The 20,199-nt window shown below is 47.7% G+C and overlaps 1 protein-coding gene and 1 long non-coding RNA gene across 6 annotated transcripts in view; one reads left to right on the forward strand and one right to left on the reverse strand.

Moving 5' to 3' along the window:
* Positions 1-20,199, reverse strand: part of PI4KB (phosphatidylinositol 4-kinase beta) — a 48,460-nt gene that overhangs the window by 6,536 nt on the left and 21,725 nt on the right. For 4 of the 5 annotated variants that reach the window (XM_081840923.1, XM_081840922.1, XM_081840924.1 and 1 more), the window contains exons 3-10: positions 15,842-15,886; positions 8,192-8,419; positions 7,178-7,405; positions 5,342-5,451; positions 4,040-4,144; positions 3,692-3,815; positions 2,415-2,680; positions 789-921 (exon numbers count right to left, since the gene is read on the reverse strand). In XM_081840923.1, the coding sequence (XP_081697049.1) occupies positions 789-921; positions 2,415-2,680; positions 3,692-3,815; positions 4,040-4,144; positions 5,342-5,451; positions 7,178-7,405; positions 8,192-8,419; positions 15,842-15,886 (1,239 nt within the window). The remainder of the gene's footprint in view (positions 1-788; positions 922-2,414; positions 2,681-3,691; positions 3,816-4,039; positions 4,145-5,341; positions 5,452-7,177; positions 7,406-8,191; positions 8,420-15,841; positions 15,887-20,199) is intronic. The other variant, XM_081840925.1, reaches the window with a different exon arrangement.
* LOC309330276 lies at positions 10,780-13,203 on the forward strand. Its single transcript, XR_014151405.1, has 2 exons — positions 10,780-11,802; positions 11,862-13,203. It is a non-coding gene; the product is annotated as an uncharacterized lncRNA (long non-coding RNA).

The following is a 20,199-nucleotide window of genomic DNA, read 5'->3' on the forward strand; positions in this document are numbered from 1 at the left end:
AGGATGCTAGTAAGAGCCTTAACATCGCGTCTGAGCGAGCCGGAGAGGAGGGAGGCACGCCTTTGCCGTCGCCCGTCATGCACAGTAGTTTGAGGCGCAGGGAGGGGCAGAAAAGGCTGGGGGTGACGAAACTTTTATGTTGGGGGAGGTACAAGAACAGACCACTGCCGGATTCTGCTAGCGATTGAGCCAGACATGAACTTATGACGCTCTTCACTGTAAATAGTTTGCACCAAAATAAAGCCTGTAAAAGACAGGTCGGAGTCCTGCCTGGTTACTCTCGAGCAACCACAATAGGACCCCACAAATAGCACTAGGAGAGCCTGCTGGATCAGGCCAATGGCCGACTAGTCCAGCTAGCCTATCCTCACAGTGGCTGACCAGATGCCCATGTGAATCCTGCAAGCAGGACATGAGCACAAGGGCAATTCTCCCTTCCTGCCGTTTCCAGCAAATGGGGTTCAGAAGCTTGAGACATCATGGTTAGTAGCCATCGATAGCCCTCTCCTCCATGAGGAGGCTGATTCCTTTCGATGGGATTGCTTCAGCAAAAGGCTGCCTGCGCCAGAGACAGCATGTGGGTTGACCAACCTCCTCGGCTTCAAAGAAGCATAAATAAGAAATACACCTTAACTAGACCTCTTGGCTCACAGGCTGCTTCCTCCTGTCCTCCCTGCCCCTTCTTTAGAATATTCAAAAACTGCTTGATCCAAGAAACTTCTCGCAAAGAACTGCAGACAAAAAACAAGGCAGGTGTTCTCTCTCCCTTCCACCCACCGCCAACTTACATCGACAAACTCAGAGGTGAGTTTGAAGGCCGATGTCTCAAAGCCGAGATTCCGGGGTGAGCTGGAGAGGATGAACCCGAAATCTATGTGGATTATGTGTCCGTCTGCATCCAGCAAGATATTGCCATTGTGCCTTTTTTGGGGGGGGGGTGTTGCAGGGTGGGAGGAGACAAGGCAGAAAAATCATTATTTATTGCATTCATTACTTGCCATTCTCTACAAGGAGCTCAAGGAGGAGTACATAGTCCCCCCCCCCCCGTTTGGAAAAGGTCAACTATATACCGCATGGCTTTTCGTAAATTTTCCAAACACTTTCCCCTTCTCACAGATTACGTAGCAGCAAAGCAGGACCCAGGCAGTTGCCCGGAGAGGACGTGATTCAAGGCGCACCAGATTTATTGTGAGCATCCTTTCCTGAGAGGAGGGAGACCATGAAGGTAGGGACACCCACGTTGTTCTACGGGGCCGCCTCTCCTGGTCTGCCCCACGAAGGACCTTAAGATCCACAAATAACAACACTTTGGAGGTCCCAAGTCGCAAGGTGGTTAGATTGGTCTCAACTAGGGCCAGGGCCTTTTCAGTACTGGCCCCGACTTGGTGGAACGCTCTGTCACAAGAGACAAGGGCCCTGCGGGACTTGACATCTTTCCGCAGGGCCTGCAAAACAGAGGTGTTCTGCCTGGCCTTTGGTTTGGATTCAGTCTGACCCTTATGTTTCCGATTTATGGGCTACTATTAAAATGAGGCTGCATTTTAAATTGAATTTTAACAAACTGGTTTTTTGTTTGTTTGTTTGTTTGTCCCCCCCCCATTATGTTTTATTGTAATTTTATTGGTGTTAGCCACCCTGAGCCTGGCTCTGGCTGGGGAGGGCGGGGTATAAATAAAAAAATATTATTATTATTATTATTATTATTATTATTATTATTATTATTATTATACCTGAACCCACTTCTGGCACCCAAGTAGAAGACAGCTTTACTGAGCGGGTTCGTGGGCTTTTACGTCTGTTGTGAGTTGGCCCACCCTAGCTGAGGTCCAGGGTACAGGGGGATATTTAACTTACCCCAGTGCTGCCACCCACTGGGGCCTGATGGGATTCTCTAGGGGGTCACTAAGAGGCAAGGGGCTGGCACTGGAGCTGTCAATGATCCTCAGACTTCGAAAAGTTGAGATCGCTGGATGGAGTTCATCCACTATGCTGAATTCACTAAGCTAAATAATTTCAACTGGGCTTTGAATGAATGTGCAATTAACCATTGCCATTTTGTCTTTTATTGTGCTGTTACCTTCCTTAGTGGGTTGTGCAAACCGCTATTCCAAACCATGTTTCTTATAGGGCAGGGTGCACTGGGGGTGAATTTCTGGAACCAAAAGGTGGGTGTTGCCTGAAAAAGTTTGGGAACCGCTGGCGTTTAACTCGGGGGATTGTGGAGACTAATTAGGCTCTAAGCTTAATTGTCGGAACGTGGCTTTCCCCTTTCTTTCCCTCTCCATCCCCTGTCACTGACGCAGGCTGCTCCCTCTTGCTCTGAAACTGGCAGCAGCGAGGATTCTCTTCACGATGTGCTGAGCGCTCCTTCTCTGCCCACTGCCTCCCCCCAGCTTCCCCCAGGACCCCCTCACCTGTCTTTGACTTGCAGCAGGTAACAGACCAGGCAGTAGCCGGCGCAGCTCTGCACGAAGTTGCGCTGGGCGGTCAGGAAGGCCTCGGTGGTGTAGTTCCCATGCTCCTGCAGGAAGTAGTCCAGCAGGGAGAGCTGCGACTGCTTCTTGACCTGGTGGATGGAGACGGCGTTGACCACCGGCTCGATCATGCCGCTGTCGGCAGAGATGACGAGGATTTTGTATGGCTTGATCCACAGGGGGACGCGCTCCTGCTCCCAGATGGACTGGAGGAGGAAAGCAAACGAAAGAAAGAAAGGCGTTTTGCAACAGGAGACCCTTGTGTTTTTCAGGCGGGGGCGGGGGGAAGAAGTCCAGTATGCAAAATGTCCCTTGCTGAATTTTAATGGGCATCTCCAGACTACAGGGATGTCCCAAACAGGAGGAGACGCTCAAAAACCGAGGTTCCACTGCATTATGATTTTTATTCAAATTTATATCCACTTTTTTCCTCCAGGGAGCTCAACATGGCATGCCTAGTTCTCTTCCACCCCATTTTATCCTCACAACAACCCTGCAAAGGAGGTTAGGCCCCCAAGAGCTGAGCAGGAATTTGAACCCAAGCAGAGACATCACCTTGCCAACAAAGGTCTGTATAGTTAAAGCTCTGGTTTTCCCAGTAGTGATGTATGGAAGTGAGAGCTGGACCATAAAGAAGGCTGATCACCGAAGAATGGATGCTTTTGAATTCTGGGCTGGAGGAGACTCTTGAGAGTCCCATGGACTGCAAGAAGACCAAACCTCTCCATTCTGAAGGAAATCAGCCCTGAGTGCTCACTGGAAGGACAGAGCATGAAGCTGAGGCTCCAATACTTTGACCACCTCATAAGAAAAGAAGACTCCCTGGAAAAGACCCTGATGTTGGGAAAGATGGAGGGCACAAGGAGAAGGGGACGACAGAGGACGAGATGGTGGGACAGTGTTCTCAAAGCTATCAGCATGAGTTTGACCAAACTGCGGGAGGCAGTGGAAGACAGGAGGGCCTGGCGTGCTCTGGTCCAGGGGGTCACGAAGAGGCGGACACGACTAAACGACTAAAGGACAACAACTCTGCCAGGTGCTAGTCTGACACTCTAACCACTACACCAGCACTGCATCCCAACTTGACCAAACTCAGAAGCCCTTGAGGGAGGAAAGAGAAAGGAGAAAGGAGAAAGGAGAAAGGAGAAAGGAGAAAGGAGAAAGGAGAAAGGAGAAAGAGGGAGCGTCTTGAGGCACTGCTGTGGGGTATTCCCTACCTGAAGCTGTTTGAGCACCTGGAAGGCCAGCAGCTCTTGCCGGAGATCATCGCCACATTTCACGATCACAGAGAGGAGGCGCCAGTTTGGGAGGTGGCCGTACGGAGAGCCCTCCCGGATCCGCCTGCAAAAAAGCAGCAGGAAGCAGTTGGTTCCGCCCTGGCCTGGCGCGGGAGACTCGGGCCACCCTTGCCAAGCCCTGAGGAACCCGAACAGCCCCGCTGCCCCATGCAAGAGATGGGGAGAGCCTTGCCGTCTGCAGCCAATGACTGGCTTCTTAGTACGTCAGGCCGTGGAGACACAACTGGGGCCCCGCCACCCTCTGCTCTGACCCCGCAGTGCCCTCACCTGACTTTCTCCTGCCACGGCTCCTTCAGGGCGACGGCAGAAGGGTCTTCGGGGTCTCTCTTGAAGGATGTTGGAGTGTGGGCAAGCTGTTCCGAGAGGCGTCTCCTGCAAGAGGAAAGAGAAATGTTAATTTGGGGGGGGGGGGTGTAGGAGTGCAAATATCCAGAGTGTGGGGTCAGGTGGGATTACTATGAGGAATTAGAAAATGTGCATCAAGCCATTGTGTCCACGATGAATGCATTGTCTTGACTGGGTTTGATACATTGACAATAATTTCTGATCAAATCCCACAACCCTCTGGACCTCTGGCCATTTCCTCTACTGTCCATTTCTCTTGCTTGACAAGTCACGTACACAGCCCAGTTGCTTTGCCAGGCAGGCATCCTGGGCCATAAAGATAGAGGACAAGTTTATTTGATATAGCTTATCTGATATGTTAATCTTAGGGCCAGGAAACAGATCTCACCTAAAGGTGAGAATGGTCGCTGTCCTCCTGGCTATCCTTCCTATCATGTCTATTGCTTGCTTATGACCTCAGGGGTGGCCAAATGCACTCCTTTGTAGTTCTGTTTTATTTACCCCATGCTTAATTAGTTTTGGTAGTCTAACGTTGTCCCCACATGGGGTTTGTTGAAATGCTCAGAAAAAAATCTGATTGGTTCTTACGAACACTCTGTGAAAGGCTCTTTTGTGAATAAAACGACCTGGGCCGGAGGGTGGAGAGACACAGAATACGGTGGTGCCCCGCAAGACAAATGCCTCGCAAGACGAAAAACCCGCTAGACGAAAGGGTTTTCCGTTTTGGAGGCGCTTTGCAAGACGAATTTCCCTATGGGCTTGCTTCGCAAGATGAAAACGTCTTGCGAGTCTTGCGATTTTTTTCGCCCCCCGCCCCCCGCTAATAGCCTTTTAGCTATTAAGCCGCTAATAGCCTTTTAGCTATTAAGCGCTAATAGCCTTTTAGCTACTAAGCCTTTAATAGCCGCTAAACCGCTAATAGCGCTAAGCCGCTAATAGGGTTGCTTCACAAGACGAAAAAACCACTAGACGAAGAGCCTCGCGGAACGGATTCTTTTCGTCTTGCGAGGCACCACTGTATTCTACGCACCCTTCCCAGAGTCTTGCTGGTTGAAGCCTCTGAGTGTATTCTTATTAATCAGAGTTCAATCCTTCCTTTACTTTGAGAACGCGTCAGGGGGGATTTTGCTACACACGGAAGCGGAACTGGATTATACTATTCTCAGGTTTTTAGGGAACCCCTCATTGCCAAGCAGCAGACGTTTCTTCTAGACTCCCACTCACCTGATATCTCCAGCAGCTATGAAGACGGGCTCCTTGCTCTCCTGGCTGGTGATGCTGTCCACAGAGAACTGGGAGATGTTGTCACAGCTGTTGGTGTGAATCTCTGGGAGCTGGAGAACAAAGGAAGGAAGGAAGAGCTCAATGGAAGCAGAGAGGTTTTATTCGTTTCCGTGGCACATTGTTGAAGGAAGAGCCCTGCTTTCAGCATCACTTTTGCTGTACCTTCAAGGCCATCAAAAAAGATGCAGTCCATTTCACCCTTCTGACAAAGGTAATTGAACTCCTGATCCAGGGATTTTTCTTGGGTCTTTTTGGCTTTATTGTGACCAACTATAAGCCTCTTGTCTTCATCAGTGGTGACAGCAGCAGCGGTACGTACTTGGTGTAATTAATGCCAATTCATAACTTCCATCATTTTCATCTTAAAGGTAAAGGGACCCCTGACCGTTAGGTCCAGTTGTGACCGACTCTGGGGTTGCAGAGCTTATCTTGCTTTATTGGCCGAGGGAGCCGGCGTACAGCTTCCGGGTCATGTGGCCAGCATGACTAAGCCGCTTCTGGCGAACCGGAGCAGCGCATGGAAACGCCATTTACCTTCCCGCTAGAGTGGTACCTATTTATCTACTTGCACTTTGACGTGCTTTCGAACTGCTAGGTTGGCAGGAACAGGGACCGAGCAACGGGAGCTCACCCCGTCGCAGGGAATCGAACCGCCGACCTTCTGATCGGCAAGTCCTAGGCTCTGTGGTTTAACCCACAGCGCCACCCGCGTCCCCATTTTCATCTTAGGCACCAGCTATTTGTCCTTCATTTTCATCAGCAGAGAAAATTATTTCATTGGACAGCACTGAAGCCCCTTGCTGACTTATCAAGCCTTCTCTCGTCCTCTTGCTCCTCCTGCTTTTTTACATGTCTGTTATGCATAAGGGAGATTTGGCAAGCTAATCTGATGTGCTCCGATAATTCTTAATGGTTTTTATGCATTTCTCCCCCTTCTTTCACACAAAAGGTTTGAATAAGACGAGTTTAAAGTAACTGGAAATATTCCACCAAAACGTTAAAAAGTCAACCTTTTTATATTTGCGAAGCGAAGCTAAATGATAATGATTAAGGCTTTCTGGGAGATGATCTATAATGAAATGAAAAAGGTATTTAAATATACTTTCTTGAAGAAACCAGAAGCCTTTCTCCTGGGCATAGTCGGCCAATTGGTGCCAAAGAAGGATAGAACTTTCTTTATGTATGCTACAGCAGCAGCAAGAATACTCATCGCAAAGCATTGGAAGACACAAGATCTACCCACCCTGGAAGAATGGCAGATGCAAGTAATAGACTATATGGAAATGGCGGAAATGACTGGCAGAATCTGAGACCAGGGAGAAGAGTTGGTGGAAGAAGATTGGAAGAAATTTTAAATCTACTTACAGAAACATTGTAAAATTTTTGAATGTTGATGACATTGAAATGAAATGAAGGGGTTCTAGCAATAAGGTAAAAGATTATGTAAGAATGGATTGATATTAGATGAAAGCTCGAAGTTAATGAATTTGCTGAACCAATTTTTAAGTGGAATACAAAAAAGGGAGGTGTGAGGAAGTCAGGAAAATAAGTTAACTAAAGAGGAGAAGATAAAAAGAGGGATTTTTGTTTTTTTGTTCTTCTTTTTCCCCCTTCTATGTTAATTGTCTGTATTTTTTGTATTTTTGTATTTCTGTGTTTTTGTATTTTTTCTTGTGTTTTTTCTATTGATTGTCTTATAACCTTTTTATTGTGAAAATTTAATAAAATATCATTAAAAAATAATAATAATAAATGATAATGATTTCATCGAAATACCTCCACCTGCAGCTCCCCAATGTCGTCCACAGACCAAGCCTCGTCATCGTTGTCGTAGTTGGGGACAGTGGTGAAGCTGCTGGCCCGCTGCTCGTGCGTGATCCCGCACTCTGGGAGGTTCTCTACGGATCGCGTGCTACGGATACGGTTCTCTGGGATCCGGGCCGGGACGTTAGTGGTGTCAAAGTTTTCACATTCAAGTACTTCCACATAGATTAGGTAAGGAGCCTGAAGACGGGGAGGAGGGAGGGGGAAAGAGAAAGGACTCTGACTGGACAAGTTTACAACGTCTGACAAAACAGGACGGGAGATTTGTGGTGATGTTTTGGGGACAGGCAGCTTATTTCTACTCTGGGCGAAGGAGGGCTCAGTGCACTGTTCTTCCCAACACTTGGCTCCTACTGCTAATTGCAAAATGTGCCCCTGCCTCCATCATTATTAACTTTCGGGGGGAATCTGGAAATATCCCTTGGGAAAAGCTCCCTTCAAACTGTTTCTGCATGGATCCAGAAAAATGCATTCAAAGTTACGCATCGATGGTATACATATCTACCATTACCGAGCGAAACGACTAAAAACCGATCAGCCATGTGTTTGAGAAATGCTTTGGTTTTCTTGTCTGCTTAACTCATGTGTGGGTTGTTGGTTTGTCCGTTAATACTAAGTCCCAGATTTGTGAGTTTCAGATTTCAAGCAGGTCTGTGTTTAGTCTTCTAACGCCTTGATGTAGCAAGGCATGCTGCAGTCATCAGGTGATAAGTGAGATCCTTATGGGAAAGATGTCAAGCAGTTTTCCAGCAGTAGGACGGAAGTGCCATTCCCCGTTTCTGCCCAAAACAAAAAGACTTCGGACACTGCCACCACATGTGGATCCTTGAGCCGGTGACCTTACAATTTCTCCCGCACACAGCTGATGCGTTTTCAGCCTTGGGATCTACTTCTGAGTAGAATTTAGCTGGACGCAACCCGATTCCACTGGAGCTCTTGCCCCCATTCCTTTTTCAGCCCCCTTACCTTGTCCTTGGAGTTCAGCACAACGGCCTGGGTGTGTGGGACCCGCACCACGTGGTGGTCAAACCCAGCGGTGGGGAGCCAGACACGGGCCGGCAGCTTGTGGTTGAGCAGGGAGAGCTCGGAGATGAGGCGCTGCGTCTTCTGCTCTTTGGTCGGCAGCGTCGTCAGGCGCTTCCCGATGGCCATCAGAGACTTGATGAACTCTCGCTCCGGGGCCAGGCGGACGGGCTGCACAGGGTTGTGGGGCTCCCCCACCCCCAATTTTAGAGGGAGGGAGAGAAGGAGACAGAAGTTGGAGCCGGTTTTTGCACAGAGGGTGCCTGCCTTGAGGACCCTCAGGAGTTACAGGAGGATGCCAATTTTTGCCTGACAAATGAGAGAAGGGTTCCTAGTCTAATATCTGAATGACCAGGATTAGGTCGGGCCGAGAGGATGCCTAGTTCAGTCTTCTGCCCGCCACCCTGGGGGTGGGATCCAGCTCACATCTAACTCAGGCCACATTCACACCATACATTTAAAGCACTATGATACGGCTTTAAACAATCATGGCTCCCCCTCCAAAGAATTCTGGGAACTGTAGTTTAAGGGCGCTGGGGGTTGTTTGGAGATCCCCTATTCCACTCGCAGAGCTATAGTTCCCAAAGTGGTTTAAAAGGGAACTCTGGGACTGCAGCTCTTCCCCCTCCTATGCAGCCTCCACAGAACACTCCACACCCCGAACAAACTACAGTTCCCAGGATTCTTTAGGGTAGGTGGGAAGCCATGACTGTTTAAAGCAGCATGATGTTGCTTTAAATAGGAAACGCAGGTGGGGCAATATGATATCACTTTAAACAGTCATGGCATCCCCAAAGAATTCTGGGAACTGTAAGGGCCCTGGGAGTGGTTAGGAGACACTCTACGGCCTTCCCTGCAAAGAGCTACAATTCTTTGAGTTCACTTTGAAAGATTATCTTTTTACACAGGTTAGTAACAGCATTTAGGGTTCAATGTGACAGGGGCTGCCTAAACAACATAGGCTCCCTGCCTACTATTGGGTCACATCCACACTAAACGTTTGAGAAGCAGGAACTGTAGTTTATCCCCATGGAACTATAATTCCCAGCATCCTTAACACGCTACACTCCTTACTTTGGTGGCAAGCCATGTGCTTTAAAACGATGGTGTGGATGTGACCTTAAGACTGCAAAAAGGCAACAAATCCACATTTGAGTCTTCTTTAACCGCCACCCCGCCTTGGAACATTCTCGTTTTCTTGCAGATGTCCTGAAACCTGAAGCCACCCGCCTCAAACCCCAGCAAAACATTTAACCTTTTACTCTTGATTGACACCAGCCTTCCTCTCCAAAAAAACCCCACAGAGAGGTTGCTCTTTCTCAAATAGCCAGCAGAGGGTGCGAAAAGCTAGGAATCCTTTGAAAGAACACCAAGCAGTACTGCACAGAAGTTGCTGCCCTTGCTGCTAAAAAGTCCAAATTGTTGACAAGCGTTTGTGAGCAACACCAGCTTTATATATACAGTCGTACCTTGGAAGTTGAACAAAATCCGTTCCGGGAGTCCGTTCGACTTCCAAAACGTTTGGAAACCACGGTGCGGCTTCTGATTGGCTGCAGGAAGCTCCTGCAGCCAATCGGAACCCGTGTTCAGGTTCCAAAGAACGTTCGCAAACCGGAACACTCACTTCTGGGTTTGCGGCGTTGGGGAGACAAAATGTTTGACTCGCAAGGCTTCCGAGGTACGACTGTACAGTATATATATAAAACCAACCTAGCAAGGAAGAGAAGAGACTGTGTGTTTTCCTGTTTGCTTTTTAAGCAAGGAATTTATATGATTTATAAGTGTTAAGCGATTAAATGCTTAGGAATGTCAAGAAGACACCCACAGGAACCGTCTCCTGTGAAAAGAGGATGAGGAGCACCTGCGGAGGCCCACAGCTGTGCCTCCAACTCCCACTCGTCCCAGCGGCCAGCATGGCCAATGGTTAGGGAAGGGTGTTGCGTGGTCCAAGAAACACCTGGACGGCCACAGATGCCTCCATCACCCTTGGGGTTAAAACCACAGAAGGCTGAACCCAAAGGGCACCAGAAGTCAGCGCACCTCTTAGGTGCACTCCAGAAAGGCATTCGGACCCGGTCACCCTCACAATAAAGCCACACTGGACTATCTTTCAGGGCCATCGGGATGCTTATTGAGACGCTGGACCGATTTAGGCACTGGAAACTATATACAGCGAATTACCGTATTTTTCGCTCTATAAGACGCACCAGACCACAAGACGCACCTAGTTTTTGGAGGAGGAAAACAAGAAAAAAAATATTCTGAATCTCAGAAGCCAGAACAGCAAGAGGGATCGCTGCGCAGTGAAAGCAGCAATCCCCCTTGCTGTTCTGGCTTCTGGGATAGCTGCGCAGCCTGCATTCGCTCCATAAGACACACACACATTTCCCCTTACTTTTTAGGACGGAAAAGGTGAGTCTTATAGAGCAAAAAAATACGGTATTTCCACTGATGTGGTGATTATTAACACCGCAGTGGGGGGGGGTATCCATTCCCTGCATAACTGCTCCCTGCCCACCTCCCTTCTTCACTTCAGCAGTTTACTCTCCCATCACAGGGAAGGATTTTTTTTTTTAAAAGGGTAATTTGAAATTAATAAGCCATTCCTGCCACCACCAAAACCAAGCGCTGGTCAAAGAGGCATGCAGTAAAAAGGGGGGGGGGCGAGCAAGAGAAGGGTGTTAACTGTATGAAGCTGGTGATGAAGTAGAGAGAACGCAAAAAAGAGAAAAAAGGTTTTTTTTTGGGGGGGGGGAAGAGAGAGAAAAAGTTAAGAGGGGGAATGAAGGCGCTGAGCACAGAGGAGAGAGACTGCCCTGGTTGGAAATAGGAAGGGATTCCCTGACAGCTTTGGGGTGTGTGGGGAAAGGGGGGGTGCTTTGGGGCTGCTGTGTTGTCAACACAAAGCTTCCCATCTCTCCCACACTGGGGGAATCAGGTCACTCCTGGTGCAACTGGAACTTTTGCCACGTTAAGACGCCTTAAGGAGCCACCAGGATTCCCTGTTGGGGTCTCCCCCCCCCCCACCAGAACAGGTAATACCCCACCTTGGGTAGCTACAGAGCCCCACAAAGCAGCAAATTAGGGCAGCTGGGATTCAGTTCTCAACAGCGCTGTTTACCAAGAAGCCCTGGCCCCGCGGAGACTTGCCCCTGGCCTAATCAGAATTATAGGACCGCAGCCAAGAACAACATAGGAAATCTCTTAACGTTGCTGTAAAAAGATTTTGGAACAGAGAACTCTGGGTTTTCCAGATTCCAGAGTTTTTCCAGCAAAGGGGAGGGGAAGAGGCAAGGGTCCGAAGTGGAGTTGTATTCCAGTCCGTAAAGAGGATCTGTATGGTTTGCGGGAGCTGGAAAAGATCAACCGCCTGAGATCCTGGAAAAAAACCTAAGGCCTGAAAGTGTCTGATCAGGGTGGGCTGGCTTCAGCTGCTCCTACTCCTGCCCTCCATGAAATAAACCACGGTTTAGTGTTACGTGCAGGCCAGGCCAAATGTATAGCTATGGTTTGCTCACAATCATCCCTTCTCGTCTCCTTTCCAAATTCAGACTGTAATAATAATAATAAATTTTATTTATATCCCGCCCTCCCCAGCCGAAGCCGGGCTCAGGGCAGCTCCTTGGGGCTGGCACAACTTTGTTAAGGAGGCATAGGCAAACTCGGCCCTCCAGATGTTTTGGGACTACAACTCCCATCATCCCTGACCGCCGGTCCTCTTAGCTAGGGATGATGGGAGTTGTAGTCCCAAAACATCTGGAGGGCCGACTTTGCCTATGCCTGTTGTTAAATGCTAAGTGCTCGGAGAGCACCACAAGCAACAATCCAAAGAGGAAGCAGGTGAAGATCCGTTCTTCCCCCATCCCTAAAAAAACAACACTGTAGGAACCTGCAGCTCCTCTGGATGTCGTTGGACTTCAGCTCCCATCACCCCTGGCTCTTAGCCATGCTGGCAGGGGCTGATGGGAGTCGGAGTCCCTCACCCCCACACCCACATTATAGCAAAGCCTTATGCTTGAGATTCCTGAGCTGGGAAGGGCCAACCAAGGAAGGGGGATGAGGAGGCGCTGCTTACATCTGGAAGTGGCCAAACAGATTGACAAGCAAGCAAGATGGTGTCCACTGAAGCAAGGCAGGCAAATCTTTCCGTTCCACTTTCTTTCGATTTCTCAACCTCTTTCCCACCTGAAATTCTGCCTACCACATTTCTGCACCAGTCTTTGAATTATGATCGTTTTAAAGCACTCACAAACTCGCCAGTGTTTTAGCGTGCGACATTCCTAATATACTGATTTTCTGATGCGATCTCCCCCCAAACATACACATTTCCTGCATGCTTGTTTTCCAAATGAGTTGTTTCTGGAAACACTTCCCCCTAATACGCGCATGCATTACTTTTTATTTTATTTTACAAAAATAAATAAATTCAACTTTGGAGAATTGCACTGCAAAACCCAGAGAACGGTGGGGTGTCTGCGTACTGGGTTTTGGGAAGCATTAAACGTGAACCAAAATTGATATCCCCTCCCCTCGTCCCATATTGAAGCAAGAGGGAGGTGGGATGAATCTGAGAGAAGAGAAAGGCTGGGTTGATTGACACAAGACAGAATGGATTTAAAGACAGGGAGGAGTTTTCGATTGGAGGAACTGGACGGATCTTCCCCAAAGTCCAAGCCTATGTTCTCATCACAAGCTCATACGTTGATTCCACCCATTATCAAGAAGAGGGTTGGGTATTCTTAGGGGAGAAGAAGAATCAGGTATAATTGCTAAAAGCAAAAATTTCAACGAAAAGAGGGGGGGAAATTATTTGTAGACAGATGAGGGAAGAAAGAAGACAAGCAAATGAAAATTTCTACTCAACACAAGGTGCGCCAAATTAAAAATATATGTAATAATTTAAGGGCAGCAGAGAGAACAGCATTTCCTCTTTTAATTGCTCATCTGAGCAAAGACCTGCGACGAACAATTCAATGGTGGTTCCAAATGTTTTCCTTGCTCAGGCCGTATCTTCAAAGCAGGCAGGTCACTTGCCGCAAGACTTCTACCACCAGCACCCTTGTGCAGCCCGAGGTAGTGCTGTGGATACGCTGAACCTGACTTTGAAAAATGAAACACAAAAATCCCTTTGCTCCCAGAATAAGAAGAGAGTGCGTAATTCAGAATGAAATATTCCGCAGTGTAATCCAATTTGAAAAGCCGACTCCATCTCCGTGAGCCCAAGGGAGAAGTCAATTCTTGTTTTATCAAAAATTAGCATCTGAAATTGCTCAGCTTCCTCTCCCCTCCCCATTCATTTTCCTTTGGTGCTGTGTATATTACAATGCAAGCCAACAAGAAGTAAAGACTCATGTTTTTTAAATGTGCGTGTGTTTGGGTCCAGATGCTTCATATATATGATAAAATAGCAAGTCACTGCAAATGCAATGCTAAGGACTAGTATTTTCTTTATTCTTTTTTTAAACAAAGCTCTTGGAATGCTGAACTCTTCATGAGTGATATGAATTAACAATGGGCTGTCCTATGTATAAAAGGCCCTTTGGGCTTATAAAATGCCACGTGTAAGACCACGAAGAAAGGCCACGAGATTAACTACTGTACTTGCTTTGTAGGAGGCCTAGAACTCTAGCTGTAAGAGGATAAAATGCAATAGTTTAGCAGCAGCAGCAGCTAGGCTTCCTTCCACTTATAAACATTTCAGGAAAATCAAACTGGGTGCACTTCTAGAAACGGGTTTGCTTCTCACAATTTACAGAGACTGAAATACCTGCTTGAGGGTTAAGGGGTGTGTGTGGCTAGACCTGGGAGAATGGCACAGGCTGGAATCATATAAGCAGGGACTACTGGGATACACTATGGTTGTGAAACATTCACTGCTTGTTTGGGAGTACAGTGGTACCTTGAGTTATGTATACTTCCGGGAAATGACTTATTAAACTTACTGTTAAGCATAGGTGAGCGTTACGTGTGAACGGAGACCACCTTCTCAACTGTGGTTAGGAGCTGTCGCTGCCCCAAAGCTTCACGAGTGAAGAGTAGCTAAAAGTCCAAATTGCTTCAAGGTTCAGCAGCTATTGGCTGGTGCTTTTTGTTGGATGCGTTAACAGCAGGGCTCATTTAGTTTGTACCTTAAGGGTTAAATCTGTCAAGTGTTCAAGTTAACTGGCCCAAAGGGGGATGGGGTGGAGGTTTTGCATAGCAACGAAATAGAATGGCATGGCATTCACTAAGGCAGCACATGCCCTGATTGGCTGTGTCATTGTGATCGAGTTTTCCCCCTCTGTATATGGGGTCCACCGTCCCGCTGCTATGTACAAGGGCTTAAACCAAGGAAGAAAAAGCCTTTGTGTTCCTATCTCCTCAAATTATACAGTGGTTTTGTTCAGCTTTGCTCTGTGAAGTGTTATCAGAGCTTTTCTGCCTGGAATCTGCCTGTATTATTTAACTCTTTTTAACTACAGTGGTACCTCGGTTTAAGAACAGCTTAGTTTATGAACAACTTGGATTAAGAACACTGCAAACCTGGAAGTAGGTGTTTTGGTTTGTGAACTTTGCCTGGGTTTAGGAACACGTTCTGCTTCCTGTTGAGTGTAAATTGAGTTCCCTGCTGCTATGGGAAAGCACACCTTGGTTAAAGAACGCTTTGGTTTAAGAAAGGACTTCCGGAGCAGATTAAGTTTGTAAACTAAGGTATCACTGTATTCGGTGACACAGTAAACCAAGGTTTTTTAAACAATGGCGTAGCTCCAACTGTGACTCTATTAACTACGTAAAAAAATTCCTTCCAGTAGCACCTTAAAGACCAACTAAGTTAGTTCTAGGTATGAGCTTTCGTGTGCATGCACACTTCTTCAGATACCTCTGGATGTCGTTGGACTTCAGCTCCCATCACCCCTGGCTCTTAGCCATGCTGGCAGGGGCTGATGGGAGTCTGAAGAAGTGTGCATGCACACGAAAGCTCATACCTAGAACTAACTTAGTTGGTGTTTAAGGTGCTACTGGAAGGAATTTTTTTATTTTGTTTTGACTATGGCAGACCAACACGGCTACCTATCTATATCTATTAACTACGGTTAAGCGTTACGTGCCATAGAGACCACTGGCTGCCAATCTGCACTTGACACGACTTTAGTATAAACAAGACAAACCTGCTGGGGAGCCCTCATACCATGCAGAGCTCCACAACCCCCCTTCCCAAGCTCAACATGCACGTGAGTGGCGCATGAGTGATGGAAGAGAGAGAGAGAGAAGGGCATGACAGCCAAGGAAGTCGGTTAGCCAAAGAGGCTCAGTCAAAAATGGCTAACAGCAGTGTAGATTTGGGCTCGCTGGGGTGACTTTATTTCATTTCCCCCAAAGTGGTGGAAGAGAAGAGAGGAATGGATTTTGCCTTTGATGCTCTGCAAGATGCATTTGCCAAGGGTGATTGGCAGGCTTAGCAAAGTGGCTTAAGATGACAACAGAGAGGAAATGCTGCTGCGAAAGAAATTATTTGTTGTTGATTTTTGGTAAATCACGGGAAGGGAAGCAGGCAGCCCAGTCGGAAGAGGTGGGGGAGAAAAACAAAAAAAAGCTGAAACGCAGGCCACTTACGGAGCAAAATGATCTATCAAGGCTCTCCGTACTCGATGACAACTCCTGAGAAATGAATGAGAGGGAGGGGGGAAAGGGGTGGGGGGTTTTTTTGTTTTCATTTTTTTAAAATGTAAAAAAGGAAGGGAGAGGGAGGGAGAAAGTCGAGGAGAGAAAAGGCAAGGTTTTTGTTTTTAAAAAAACCAGCTCTGCACATTCCCTCCCCACCTGCCCCATCTCAACAGAGAGAACAAACTGCAGGCGCTTTGCACAGCAAAACAACCCGCCCCGCCCCCCCATCCAGGAGAAACAACTCAGTGGCGGAATATTCTGTCCTCCTGCACAGAAGAGGAAGGGGCTCTGAGAAACAGCGCTTTGCTTCCGACGCAGGAGAGCCAGAGGAAGCCAACCCCTCTTCCTGCTGTTTGCTCCAGCACCTGGTATTCAGAGGTACATTCTGGAATGCCTCCCTGGAGACTGGAGGCTTGGCAGAGGCGCTGAGGATTTTAGAGACTAGATACCCAGATCCACTCCGGAACAGCAGCTCCCAGGATCTCTTCTGGGACAGATCCTTCAGCTTAATACGAGGCAGGGCGCAAAGCTCACTGGGTGTCCCTGGGACAGTCGCTTGTGAGAACAGAATGGTGGGTTTTGGGGAGGAAAACGCAGGCAACACCCTAGATGGACAGCAAGGTAATAAAACTATAAAATAACCCGTTTGCAACAGGTGGAACAGGTCGGTGCTGAACAGGGAGCAATTCTGTTAGCAGGAGGATGGCGGGGCGGGGGGAGAGAAATTCTACAAAAGTGAGAATCTCAGGCTGTGTTATGATATCCTCCCCATCATTAATATCACGCCCCCTCCCATTTTGCATGCGAAGAAAAGGGAGTTTTAAAAGCCTTTTAGGGCAAGTCAACTGTGTCACTTTTTTAAAAAACAAAAAGAAGCCAGGGTTTCATCAGAGCCAAAGCTTACTAGGATGTAAAACCAGTACAGTGGTGCCCCGCAAGACGAACGCCTCACAAGACGGAAAACCCGCTAGACGAAAGGGTTTTCCGTTTTGGAGGCGCTTCGCTAAACGAATTTCTCTATGGGCTTGCTTCGCAAGACGAAAAAATCTTGCGAGTTCCGCTCCCCCCCTTTCCTAAGCCCTAAGCCGCTTATCAGCTGATCCGCTAAAAGCCGCTAAACCGCTAATAGCACTAATCCGCTAAGCTGTCAATGGGCTTGCTTCGCAAGACGAAAAAACCGCTAGACGAAGAGAATCGTGGAACGGATTCTTTTCGTCTTGCGAGGCACCACTGTAATAACAATAAAAACAAGAGGAGGAGGAGAGAGAACTCACCTTAACAAAACCAAAGTGAAACCAAAAGTGGGCAGAGTGGTTGTTTTGACAAGTTTCCCTTAATCACATCACTTCTCCCCCCCCCCCCCCCGGAAGATGAACCACCCTGGAAAGGACTCCGTCTCTCTGCCAGCCTACAGCAGAAGTGTGGAAACTGCTGCTGGACTGCAGCTCCCATTCCCAACCACTGGTCATGCTGGCTGCCAGGGCTGATCGGAAATGGGAGCTGAGCAACATCTGGAGGGCCCCAAATGCTCCCCACCTCTGAACCCAGAGTCATTCGGCTGAAACCAACACCAGGGGTGGGTATCAAGGGCTATCTAGCACATGCTTCAAACAGTCAGGTCGCCTGGTCACCTGGGGCGACTCTCAAAAGCCTCCAGGCAATCCAACACAGAAGGGCTTTGCACTCTTTCCTCGCTAGGCATAATTTTGCACACCTCTGTTGTGTTCTCCAATCTTCCAGTCGCTTCCCCGCTCCCCAACCTGAGCATGCAGGGTAGAAACTTTGACCTTTCCTCACCGGGGAGGCATTCCACATACATGTGCATGTTTCTCTGCATCCCTTTAAGCTCACCATTACCTTTTTATTTGAGACAGCTGGGGGAAACTATGCTACGTCTCAGCACAGCTATTTCCAAATGCGGGGAACGGTGAGGAGAGTAAGAAGAAAGTCAGCATAGGGAAAAGGAGAGGAAAAGACAGTACTGATGCCAAGAGTGTGTTTGTATATATGCCAAGAGTGTGTTTGTATATATATAGAATTGTAGAGTTGTAAAGGAACTCCAAAGGTCCTCTAGTCCAGGCATAGGCAAACTCTGGCCCTCCAATTGTTTGGGACTACAATTCCCATCATCCCTAGCTAACAGGACCAGTGGTCAGGGATGATGGGAATTGTAGTCCCAAACATCTGGAGGGCCAGAGTTTGCCTATGCCTGATCTAGTCCAACCCCCTGCAACGCAGGACTCACAGCAGACAGGATTTCTCTACATCCACAGTTAATATATTCATAGAATCACTGGATAGTTGGAAGGGACCCATTCTGTGGATGGGACAGTCCATGCTGTTCATATGGACCGGCCACAATATCAATCGTTCTCTCATCCAAAGAGCCTATGTCAGGCTTCCTCAACCTCGGCCCTCCAGATGTTTTGAGACTACAATTCCCATCATCCCTGACCACTGGGTCCTGCTAGCTAGGGATGATGGGAGTTGTAGGCCAAAAACATCCAGAGGGCTGAGTTTGAGGAAGCCTGGCCTATGTATTAAGATTATCTCCTGCAGAACTGACGCAGCAATGGCTGGATGGACTTCGCCCCACATTTACGGCCCTCTATTAATGATGGTTTTCCGCTTGCAGTCCTCGCGGGGGCGAGTCGAGAGGAGATGAATGGCCGACTGCTCCCCCCATCCTGGCTTTGGGTTCGCTGACGATGCTTTTCTCCCCAGCACAGGGATAGGCTTTGTTATGCGTGCGCAAGGAAGAGGGTGTTATTTCCAAGAGTACCAAAAACTGGGCCAAATCACGCGATGAGGACCGCTCCCCCCCCCCAAGTTTATGGAAAACAGAAGCAGGCATAGAAGCCAGACGGAGGAAGTCTGGCCAAGTCACCGAGGGGACAGAAATGGTTGGAATTCTTCTTTTATGTTCAAAGGGCCAAAAAAATAAAAATAAAAAATTGAACGAGGCCAGGAGAAAGGAGTAGCTGTTGGGCCCATTAGAAAAATGTAAAATGATCAGACTTTAAAAAGGGGGGGAAGGGACAAAGCCCACACAGTGTATGACACCCCACAGAGGACTTTGAGACCTCTCATAGATAGCAGCTTTATGTCACAGAATCAGATTTGGAAGGGAACCCTGAGGATCATCTAGTCCAACCCCTTAAAATAATAATAAATCCCACCATTCCTCCTGAAGGAACCCAGGAGGCAAATGCATTCGTAATGGCAAACCACTGCGAGGGTTTTTGTTTTTACAATCAAGCAGTGTATAAATGTTCTGAAATAAAATAAACAAATAAATAAACACACCAGTGTGGTTAAAAAGAAAAAAGCTTTTTATCTTGAACTGGTGTAATAAAGGACAGGAAAATGCAAACCCACACACTTGATTAGGCAAAGCATAATGCGTTCTTGTATAATGATATGGAGGTTTTATGTATATCAGGAAAGCAATATATACTATCAAGATTCCATTATTAAACAATTTTTTATCACTTCCATTTCTTCCCTTGGATTAATGCTGTTGCATGTGAAAGAATGAATGAATGAGAAAATGTGTGTTAAAGAATGCTCATCAGCAATCTACAATTCTGTGATTCTCTTACTGAACCGATTGGGAATGTATATCCCTCCCTGCTGAGCTGATTGGCTGCAGGCCTGCCCATCTTGACATTAAAAAGGCCTCTTCGCAAGGGATCAGAGACAGCCGAAGCCCTTGTCCGATTGCACCTGGTTTCCAAACCCAAACAGGAAACCTCTGCAGTGATGTCGATATTCCCCCGGTCTCCACTTGTCAGTGTCTGAATCATCCTGAGTCACTCTCACCCAGTTGCCACAGAGACCTCAGAGCAAGGGGAGCGTTCCTTGCACAAAGGTTGCCCAGCTCTGCCAAACACACACACGCAAAACGCCTGCTTGCTGTGTCACTGCAAAGCAGGTTCCTAAACGCTCTCATGTTACACAGCAAGGATTTCCTGGCAAGACACAACTGGCTCCTCCTCCAGCAACCCCTGCAATATTACCTGCCCAGGTGCAAATGCCACAGCGAGACTGACAGAGAGAGAGAGAGAGAGAGAGAGAGAGAGAGAGAGAGAGAAGCTCAAGTTTCTGTTCTTAAGGCTTTTTTAAAAAAGTGAAGAAAAATAGACCATCCTCATTTGGTAACTCTGCAATACAGTGGTACCTCGGGTTAAGTACTTAATTCGTTTCGGAGGTCCGTTCTTAAGCTGAAACTGTTCTTAACCTGAAGCACCACTTTAGCTAATGGGACCTCCTGCTGCCGCCGAGCCACCAAAGCACGATTTCTGTTC

The sequence above is a fragment of the Podarcis erhardii genome, assembly GCF_964252035.2.
Source record: "Podarcis erhardii genome assembly, chromosome: 15".
Taxonomy (NCBI): Eukaryota; Metazoa; Chordata; class Lepidosauria; order Squamata; family Lacertidae; genus Podarcis; species Podarcis erhardii.